Raw genomic sequence first — 11,151 nt, forward strand, 5'->3', positions numbered from 1 at the left:
ATTCTGTGTTTCCCATAATTGGGTTCTGGCTGATGGTAACCCCTTTCTGGGACACTCCTATGGTTTTGTAACCTTTCTCTTTTCCTGTTTTAGTTTTAACTCAAGCTGGTTCCGCTGCCTGGTGAGCTCCTCTACTTTCAACTGTAGGCTGTTGATTTTGTCTCTGAAGCCTTGTTTGAACTGCTGGTTGTCCAACTCAGCATTCTGGCAACCTTGCTCAACCTGTGCAACCTTTGTTCCAATTGTTTAATGGTAATAGACATCTGATTAGTCTTCTCTTTCAAGTGACTGTTTAGTTCCTTTTCTGTTTTACTCCAAAGTGTGAATTCTGCAGCTTAAAAGTAAGTTCATGCTTTTGAGCTCTGAGATCATCCAGCTGCTGGCAGAGATACCAGGCATCTTGCTTGCCACAGACATCCTTCCCCATCATTGTCCTAGTCAACCCATCTCCAGTCTCACACTGAGCTGGGCCTCCAGTTCTTTCTCAGTGTCCAAACATATTTGTGTCTTCTCCTTTAAATGCTCTCTTGCTTCACTTAGTGTCTGCCCTTCTGCAGTGGTCTTGCTTCTTAAGGAAAAGGGGAGGAAGGCAAGACAACAAATGGTGCTGAAGCAATTAGATAGCCATAGGCAAAAATAACAGAAACTTTATGCCTTATTTGAAAATTAAACAAAAATGGATCATTCAATTAAATGTAAGATATTAAACATTTAGACAAAACTTTTATGAAAAAAATAGGAGAAAATCCTGGGACTTGGGTGAAACAAAGAATTCTAGTCTTGACATCAAAAGCATGATTCATTAAAGGGAAAATTGGCAAATTGGAGCTCATCAAAATTGATGAGTGCTGTGTTAAGATGACAAAATTAGCTATAACTGGAAGAAAATGTCTGCAAAGCACATGCTTGAAGAATTGTACAGGGAATAAGTACAAATGCTATGAATAATTTTCACCATTAACACAAAATTCTTGTGAGGAGGGACACAAACTAGATCACTCATATGTATATTGCTGGTGAGAATGTAAATGGCACAGTTACTCTGATAAAAAGCAATTTTCTCATAAAATACTAAGTATGTACTTACTATATCTAACACTTTGTAGTGATGCCTGAACTAATAAAGATAATACTCCATCAGGATAAAAATGATATGTATTCTAGCCTTCCCAACCACTAATAGAGTCTTGAACTAATGGTCTGTTCAGTAACTTTACAACAAATATGCAAATCCAAATACTATTGTATGATTGACATTGCTGACTGCTTACAAAATTTTTATCTCTCCTTACTAATTTTCTTCAGCTGTGCGATGGCCAAAATTATTCCTAAAATGATGACATTATTAGTTACTTTTCAAATGTTAATAATCCTACTAAAACATTTGTAGAATGTTACAGCATTTGTGAAGCTCTGGAACCTGAAACAGAAGTAGAAGAAATAAGAAAGAAGTAGGACTTTCAGTCTAGGCTGCAATGCTCAATAGCCACTTCTGTCAAAAAAAAAAGAAAGAAAGAAAAAAATCACCCTGCATAAGAATGTGCTGTTTTGTGTCAGATGGGGATTAATATTGTAAGCTTCCCAGCAAAGAGGGCAAAAGTGTACTAAACACCACCTGCTTTCCAGAAAAGAAGTTTATTATTTGTGCTGGCAATCCATGCTAGGCAAGCAACCACTGAGAACCATCCCTGGACAGAGCTTTATATGGGGACTTTCTCAGACTACACCAATGTTCATAGAACTGGAATATTTTCCTTAGTTCTTTTCCCAGTGCAGTTTTAAAATGCTCTCATTGTAGATTACTGAGGTTACATTCTGAAACTAAAGGCTGAGAGTAATTGGGGATGGAGCTGGGGGTAGGTCTGTGAGACTGGAAATTGCACATGTATCTAAAAAGATCAGGTTCCTCCTTATCTCAAAGTTGGCAGCAGGAAGTAGTTTCTCTTTACTCCTTTTGCTCCATCTACTTTTCATTATTTTGACTTTGGTGTGACGTCTGTACATGTCCAAGATATACTCCAGCTAAATAAACACACAGCCTCCCTCCTAAGGGAAGTTTCCATAGGGGTCAGTGCTCTTTTTAAACTATATAAATACCAGATTAATTTGGGATTTGAGAAAACCTAACATTAAGACTTTATCCAAGATCCACATACTTTAATTTTCTCTAAATTTGCAACACAAAAATGTATAATTAAAATGAAAAATTATACAGATTCCTGGGGGAAAAACTCAGTTTTTTGCAAATAAGTTTAGCACATTTAAATGAAATTGTTTATTTAATTGCATGCATTTTTACTGAGGACATTGTGAATTTATCATTCAGTTAACCAGTGAATAAAACACATAATCAATTCACAATGGGTACTGAGTATCTTTCATGTCTGGAACTTTACCCTGTAAATTAAGTAGAATAAGTTGGAATGGTTATTGCTGATCATTTGTTAAGTAGGTAAGACAAACATAGTCTTGGGAACATTTTATTAGGGCGAAACTTGATTTGAGCCTTGAAAAATCAGTAACATTTTAGGGAACATGTTTCCTAGTAATAGGAGAAACATATTTCCCAGGTACAATAAGAAAACCTGGTGCAATGTTTCTGGTCACTACAGAGATATAAGTTTGAATGGACAGGAAAACAAAGCAAGCCAAATTCTAGACAATTTTTAGCCTTAGACACAGGAGTTTTCCTTGATTTGTGAGAAACCAGGGAGTTCATCTACTTATCTGGGAATAAGAATAACCTGAGAAAATCAGTGTTCAAACAGCATTCCAGGGAATAGATTGGAAGCAGGACAAGGTCTAGATGAGACTGAGGTCTAGATGAGAGGCTAGACAATGGTGCATAAGCCCTTGGCAGTAGTGGGTTTTGTAGTTTGGATATGAAGTGTCCCCCAAAAGGATCATGTGTTGAAGACTTGGTCCCCAGCTGATGAATCCAGTCATTGCGAGGGGATTGGATCATGAGAACTTTGACCTGTTCAATTGATTAATCCATTGATGGGTTCCTAATTTGATGGCATTATTTCTCTTCCATGACTTTCCACCATCATGTCTCTGCCCACTCAGACATGAAAGCAACGAAGCCAGCCAACCATAGATTGAAACTTTATATATGAAGTTTCCTTCATATATACTTCCTTTGCTAAGTTGCTTTTCTCATGCATTTTGTCACAGCAATGAAAAGTAACTAATACAGTGAGAGACGGGAAAGATACCTGGTACATCAACAGGGAAGAGTAGATAAAGCTTGATGACATTATGATGATGTGTTTATGGTTGATGATCTTCTGCAGTCTATTTTTTAAAAAAAGAAGAGCAGCTTTTGAGTTGTGTTTTTGCTTTCAACATTTCTTTCCTTCTTAGCTTATGACCATTTCTTCTATTCTTTTACACTCTCCTTGCCCAGAAAACTCTTCATAATTATTTGCCAAAGGCCAAACATTGGAATAGCTTTCTTATATATATTCCCATTAAAAACCACTTCCATCTGAATTATCACAGCACAGTACAATACGTAATTTTGCTCTTCCTCTTACCTTTTATTTATACTGTTTCTAGACCCTAAATGTTACATCCTTTATCTCTACTAAAATCCTACACATTCTTTAAATACCATCAAAAATGCCACTTCGCTTACTTCCTTTGTCTTATTCTTTTCTTTGAAACAGGACCATTCTCTGTAGTCCAGATTGATCTCAAATTCAGTAAGTAGCCAAGGCTGGCCTTGAATTCCATATACTCTTGCCTCCATCTCTGGAGTGCTGGGATTATAGACCTGTGCCTTCAGGCCTGGTCTTCAGTAGTTTCTTGATTCATTCTAGCTACCAGTATTTGTACTTCTTTTTTGAAATCACTGATCATAGACAACCTTATGTAATAAATTATTTATTTGTTGGTTTGTTTCTTTATTGTTTTTTTTTGAAAAAGTCTCTCACACTATAGCCTAGGGGATGGCCTGGAAATGGCAAGGGAGCCCAGACTGGCATACAACTCTAGATTTTCTGGCCTCAGTCTCCCAAGTGATGAGATTATAGACATGTGACTCCATGTCTAACTATCTGATTTTTATACTTATTTCATTAGCTTCTTAATTGGTGCCCCTTGGAGCACAGGGAATGTATCAGGTATGTCTGTATACTTATGTTCTGTGCAGTTTAGATCAGTGCTCTGTCCAGAGTAGGCAATGCTTAGTTTACTAGTAGGTTACACTAAAGTATCTGGTGATACTATCCTGGTTCATGCAAGTAGAATGTCTCACCTGAGCTAATAATCAGTCTTAGCAGTCTCAACTGATCTCCCTGCCTCCCCTCCATCCTTGAGATTGCTGCCCAAATTATTTTCAAAAATTCATGTGGATTATTGGTATTGGATGCTCTCAGAATATTATCTCAACCTGTAGTATTCAAGATCCTCTATCACTTGCTCCTTAGCCACCCTTCTACTTCCCCTCCTGCACCTTGTCCTTCACATATTGTGTGCTCTGGTCATCTGAACCATGGATCAAAAATGATTAATATCTGGTCTTTATTTAATGCTATTGTCTTAGACTAGAATGTACTTCTTACTCTTGGTGATTCCTCTTTTATCCTGTAGGCTACAGAAGTTCATTGGGGTACTCATCATCAAATCAAGCAACTGCATGCTCTTCCCTAGCTGTCAAAAATTAGATAAAACTCATCTAATTGCCATTGACCAAAATAATTTTTGAATGTTATCAAAAGCATCTGAGCAAGACTGGGGGAGTGTCTGTACATGTCAAAGTTCACTGTTAAATAGTGGCAGAGCTCTCTATAAAATCAGACTAATTCCTTCAGCTGCAATTTGGAGCTAACATAGGAAAACAGAGTTAGAAAGAGAACAGTGCCTGGCACAGTATAGGCACTTCATGGTTTCCACATTATAAATGCACAATGTAGTCTCATCCATGATGCTTCTCCTGACAGATAAATTCACAACCATGGCTTCTCTTCACTCTCCAACTCCAAATGATCAAATAAAACAACACAGGAGAAAAAAAAAAGCTCTACCAAAGACCCCTTCCTGTGAAATTGTTACTCATCACTTAATGATCACTTCAAGAGATTTCTTTGAAACTCATTTATTACCAGGTAACACGCAATTTTTCTCTTATTTTTAAGTGTGACTGTATGACTATGAAACTACTGTATTTTGAAACATCCTTTGGTTTAAAATATGTACACAATGAAATATTATCAAAATGAATGTACTGTGGATCCTAAGAGGTGAACTCCGGGAAACTGGAACATTAAGTAATATTTATTTGTGGCGGTATGTGGTTTCTAATCTTAAATCTATTTCAGTTTGTTCCATACTAAAGGACATTGGAAAATGCCACCTGAATAAAGCCTGTGCTTTTATCAGCCTTGAAAGTGAAAACTCTTTTTTTTTGTTGTTGTTACTATAATCTGACTTCCTCTTCTATTTAAAGTCAAAAGTCACAGAGAACATGCCTAGTAAAAAATATTGATTGCCAAATGAAAAATTCCACAGGTATTTGCAGACATTTGAGTCAGTGGGGCTCTTAAAATCTTGTCGTTAAAAGTTGGGCTGAGTGGCTTGTGGCCGTGGTACCAGCTATGTGGGAGTCTGAGGTAGGAGGATCGCTTGTTGAGACCAGTCTAGGCAACATAATGAGACCCCTCTTCCCACAAATAAAACAAACTAAACCCCACTAAATCGTGTCCTTACTTCTCTATGCATTGGTAAATACTTCCTTTTTCATCAGATTTAGCTTACAGGATCTTTCAATACTCATCCAGTCATTTAATTATTCATGTGCCTCCTGCTATATGCAAGGTACTGTGCTAGATATTGGAATTCTGCAGTAAGCAGAAAGAAAAACAAAAAACCCATAGGGTTGTCACTTCTGGTATCCACAATCTTGTTGGGTAGATAGATTTACCAAATTATTAGGCAAATTAATGAGAACTGATAACTCCATTAATTGCTCTAAGTTAGAGAACCTGGTGCTATGACATCTAAAAAGGCATATGATTTATTTAAGGAGGCCAGGGTAGGCTTCCCACAGAAGTGTCAATTGCATTGTTAGGTGAGTGATGAGTAAGAAATAAAATTGCACTCTGTGCAGAGAAAATAGTAGGTGCAAAGGTCCTTTGGAGCCAATGGGTGTAGCACCTTCAGGGGAATGAAAGTAGGCCCACGTGGCAGTAAAGAGCTAGGGACATGTCCTGAAGACAAGGTTGGAATAGTAGGGGGGATCAAATGCTGCAGTTGTTAGCTATATTAGAAATATTGTCTTTTTCCCAATATTCAGAAGACCTGTCAAGGGTTTGTAAACAACGAGAGCCAAGAACAAGTTTGAGTTTGAAAGGATTCATACAGTTAAAGGTCAGGAAACACATATGGTGGGGAGGAGAGTGGGCAGAAGAGCACAAGTTGAGACAATTGCATTTGTCAAGGCATCAAATGGCCTCCTTGATCAGGTGGGTGAGAGACTAGGCTGGAAAGAGTGTGAGATAAAAAAGGACCTGGTGGCAAAGTGGATAGATGGCATGACTCCTGGGTTTATTCCTCTGTTAGCCAAAAACCTTTACAAATTAAGAAGCATGCATACCTATTATATTTATATCCCAGGTCAATATCACTGCTTCAATGACCCTGCAGAATTCATTTATTCTTTTACGGATCTGTTTCATTATTATGGACAGCATATAGGAGTGGACAAAAGCAGTCTGTCAACAAAGCTATGGCAAGTCATTTTGTGGGATCAGGTCTTTAAACAACAAGATGAGGGTTGACCCTCCCCCCCACTTATCAAAACCTGAATCAGAGAGTAAAAAGCAGCCTGTTGAAGGAATGTGTATTCCTCTTGAACCAGTTTGAAAAATAGTACCCTTCTAAACTGGGAAAAAGCACATTCCTGGGTTAATTCTAAGAAACAGAAGTATACTTTCTCTCTTATCTATTGTTAGCAAAATGAAGCAGGGGATGTAGGAAAATCTGAGATTTTGTATTGGTCTGTTACAGAGGAATGGTTTTTAGGTATCTCAGGAGAACATGTGAGTATCTGTGGGGGAGCTTGGAAACAAGAATTAAAAAGTCAGGTCTGTATCACCTTACTTCTTTCTTCACTTCAGAAGCTTAGCTATGTAATTTTGGTGTTTGTCTCCATTGTTATTTTACTTCTCATTTTTAGTTGATCCTTAATTCATGAAGGGCTCTAGTTCAATGCTCTATTGTTTCTACTAAATAATAAGCTTGATTTTACAAGATTATATGAGAAAGCAGGAACACAGAGTGGTTCTTTGGATGTGACTTGACTTTTTTAGTCCTATATTATGGCTTAGAAGTTTAAAAAAGATGACGTCTTCCCTGCATTGGGAAGACATTCCCAATGATTCTCAATTCTCACTGGACAGGCACCATAACTAGTCAACCGTGATGTCTTTTCTTTATTAGAAAAATGTATTTCCTTCCCTTATATCTGCATATTTCCAATTAAAATCAAATCAAATAAGACTCACATCTAGACCCCACATGTTCAATGATGTTATTTATCAAAATAAATTTATTTATAAAGTATTCAAAGACCACTTCAAAGTTTAGCTGCCTTCAAGACAGTTTTTGGCACTCATAACGGACACCATAGGTTTCTACACAACACCATTCATTCCATTTCACACACCATTTAACAATTCAAATAGACCTTTTCAGTTTCAGCAATACATGAGACAACAGTACTGATGAACTGGAGTCCTAAAAACTTCAAATACTCTTGCATACAGTAAACATTTTAATGTAATTTAGTACTAAAAAAACCTCTAAACTAAAACTAAAACCACTATGTGGTCACATGGACTGATTTAGAGAAAGATGTACAGCCAGCTGGCTAAGGCCACATAATCCTAGACCTATTTATTTTAAATATATTTGGACCAACAGTATTACGTCTTATGTTTCACCTCACTCTACTGCTTTTCCAGTGAGCCACAGCACTCTGAGACCACTGTTCCCTCCCCATGTTCTTCACACAGTAAGGGAAGCCCTTCTAACACAAGCTTCCCCTAGATTGTTGGCTTCTGGATTCACTACCCAACTTTGAATCAATAGTTCTGAGTGATGTTTCCTGAACACCCAGGCTGAATGCAAGGTTAGTCTTTTTGGCCAGTCAGAGCCTTTCCCCTTATGAAAAAGAAAGAAATGTCCTCTGTTTTGGGGCTCCTTCTTTCATCTCATGTAGCATGGGAATCGGTGGTGATCTGTGGCTTTTTACACAAGTCCTGGTAGAATTCTGACTCCAAGAAACGAGGATAAGAGTTGTTCTCCATCAAGCTGTATACCCTTTTCTGGGCAGTTGTAAAGCAGCCACTTGTAGCCTCTTGTATATTTTGGGCGATCAGAGTTTTGGTTTGAAAGTCTATGTTTATCTGAAAAAAAAAAGTTGCTTATTTGGTATTCAAAGACTAAAATTTAATATCTGAAAACAAAAAAAAATGTGTGATTAACTTCACCAGTCAATTTGGGAGAAACTTAATTGAAAGAAGAGCAAGGGTGGAACATCTTAAATGGCTCTCCCCAACTGCACTTTAATTTGATGCATTTCATTTTGGTGCTAAAGATGTCTAAATTATGCTGAAATGAAAAATCTTTTTCTTACCTCTTTTGGAGCTTCCTTTTCTATGAAGTCAGTATATATTTTTCTTGCTTTTGAGGACAGCTTTTGAGGTGATTTGGTTTTCTTGAAGTCTTCACAAGCCAACCAGAATTCAATATTTTCTTCACAGAATTCAGATTTTAAAAAAGCCCTGAATGCAGCAAGACCATCTGAAGGGAGAGAAAATAAATATGCAGAATGTTAAGAACCGAGTGACCAGAAAATGCCTATGTTTTCTACTTCTAGATTTCACTCAAACCTGTAACTCTCAGAAATTAGCTCTTTAAGCTGTAAGATGCCAGTGGAAAAGTGCTTAAGTTGTACTCTGCTACAAAAACTATACTTAACTTTGCCGTTAATGCAGAATAAATATTTATAGGGGAATCATAAATTCTCTGGGAACTAGGGCTCTTGAAAACATTGTATGCAATGGAAAAGCTGACTCAACCTTAACTAAGAGGGGCTGTCATTTTAATGTTTAGGCTAATTTTTCTTCCCCACCTGGAGTGACTACTCTATGCGTTTCCACAACAAAACACTGAGAAATAAGAGAGAGAAAAATAGGCTTTATGCTATAGTGATTGTAAAGTGTAATTCTTCTCTTGCAAACTGCCCACATGTGGGGTGGATACTCCTGTGTAGTATAATGGATCAAATTCAAGGGTTAACTTACATTTACTTGCTAGCAGCTCATCGAATGCTTCTGACCACAGCAGTGCTTCCTCAGGAGATGGCCTGCAAGAGAAGTTCCACACATTAACCTGTGCACACCACAGTTCCCCTTTTCAGTTCAGCAGCTAATCCTTCATATTTGCAAGTACAGATTCCCTACTTACTTCATGAAAGTTTGCTGTTTGCTTTTCTTGCCGGTTTTGGGCTTCCCAGGAGAGGATGAATTTTGCAAGAAGTAGCTCAAACGGGTCTTCCAATCTTTTAAACTAAAAAAGAGAAAAAAAAAGGTATTTACTAAATAGCAATACGTGAATATGCTATTACAGTTGGAGGCATTTTTACTAAATAAAGTCATATAACCACAGAAAAACCAGTAAGACCAAGCAAGGGGCATCTTATCTCCAAAACACTTAAACCCAGCACCTCATGTTCTGAACACGATTGTATCCATTCATCTGAATGTAACTAAGGACAGGACGACCTAAAATCACTAAGATATTTTAATAATAAATTTAGTTCTCACAGTTTAAAAAGCATAGGCACTATTTCTGGCCCACAAAGGGCAGCACTTTCTCTGCAAGGTTAATGAGACTGGACAGCAGTGGACCAGCCTGGGCCAGCTGGGACTCCTTTCTCTCAACCCTGGAAGGAACAGGAGGTCCTGGACCACGTCAGAGGCTGTGTACAAGGGAGAAGCAAGGGCTTGATCCCCCACCTACAAAACTCCCTTTAAGCAGATAGTGCAGAACAATTACTTGTCACAGTCGTGACCAGGTGAGATCTACTCTGTAATTTAAAAATAGGTCCAAAACGAATACACTCAGACCAGCCAGCACATCTCCACCCAGCAGCCCTGGAGCGGATCAGAGCACTTAGTGCAACACAGGAACGCCTCCGCCGCAGGCTTCTGAGGTCATTTTGAAAGAACAAAAAAACCCATCTATCAATTTCCGAGTTCCTACCTAAACTCTACCCGGTCCTTAGCTTAGGAAATCAGTATATACCACCAGATTTAGCAAATTCATTTTTTCTTTGTCTTTTTCCTGCAGAGGCGCAAGCTAACGAGTTTGCTAAAGTCAAAACCCAGACCAAGGCACGGTGTTTGCAGCAGACCCCTAGTGCTGGCTGGGGTCTCGGGAAAGAGAAGACAGCCGTACTCACAAGGTCCGTTTCATCTTCTCCCGTTTCTCCTCGCTCTTGGGGCCACTGCCTGCACTCTTGTCCATGGTAGGTACGCAGTCGTGCTGGACAGCCAGGAACATGGCACTCTGCATTATAGCCCTCCCAGCTGGCGCCTCAGCTGATTGCGGGTCGGCACGCCCCGCGGCTTTTAATACAGGCTGCGGCTCAGGGGCGGGGCCTCACGGCGCCGGCCCCACCTCCAGAGGGCGCGGATTGGCCGGCTTCAGATGGGCCCGGGGGCGGGGCAGCGCCGACCTGCGGCAGTCACGGCCGTCGCCGAAGGGTCTGGAAGCGCGGGCGCTGCTGACGTAGGCGCATCGGTTTCGTGCGCACCCGAGTGGGAACAGAAGAAACCCTTGGGTGTGCGCGGTCGTTACTGACCTTTGCCGAGGCGAGGGGTGGCGGCCGGCGGGATCCGAGGGCTGGGCTGCGGCCCGTCCTCCCCCTTTCCTTCCTCCTCCCCTCCCCCCCTTCCCTTTCCCTTTCCCTCCCCTCCCCTCCTCCTCCCCTCCCCTCCCCTTTCCCTCCCCTCCCCCTCCCCTTTCCCTCCTCCTCCCCTCCCCCGCCCTCTCCCCCGCCCACCTGTGCCAGCCCAGCGCTGAGCCCCAGCTGCGAAAGGCGCTCGGTGCCAGCCGGACACCGGGGCCTGTTTTTTCTTT

General features: G+C 40.0%; 1 protein-coding gene across 1 annotated transcript; it reads right to left on the bottom strand.

Annotated features, from left to right (window-relative positions):
* Nucleotides 1–7,524: 7,524 nt before the first annotated feature.
* On the bottom strand, nucleotides 7,525–10,629 carry Rgs2 (regulator of G protein signaling 2). The gene is made up of 5 exons (XM_020179603.2): nucleotides 10,472–10,629; nucleotides 9,475–9,576; nucleotides 9,312–9,373; nucleotides 8,642–8,808; nucleotides 7,525–8,411 (listed from the first exon to the last, which is right to left on the bottom strand). The coding sequence occupies exons 1-5, from the start codon at nucleotides 10,582–10,584 to the stop codon at nucleotides 8,217–8,219; spliced, it is 639 nt and encodes a 212-aa protein (XP_020035192.1). The 5' UTR covers nucleotides 10,585–10,629; the 3' UTR covers nucleotides 7,525–8,216.
* Nucleotides 10,630–11,151: the final 522 nt, after the last annotated feature.

This window comes from Castor canadensis, chromosome 11 (genome assembly GCF_047511655.1).
Source record: "Castor canadensis chromosome 11, mCasCan1.hap1v2, whole genome shotgun sequence".
In the NCBI taxonomy this organism is placed as follows: Eukaryota; Metazoa; Chordata; class Mammalia; order Rodentia; family Castoridae; genus Castor; species Castor canadensis.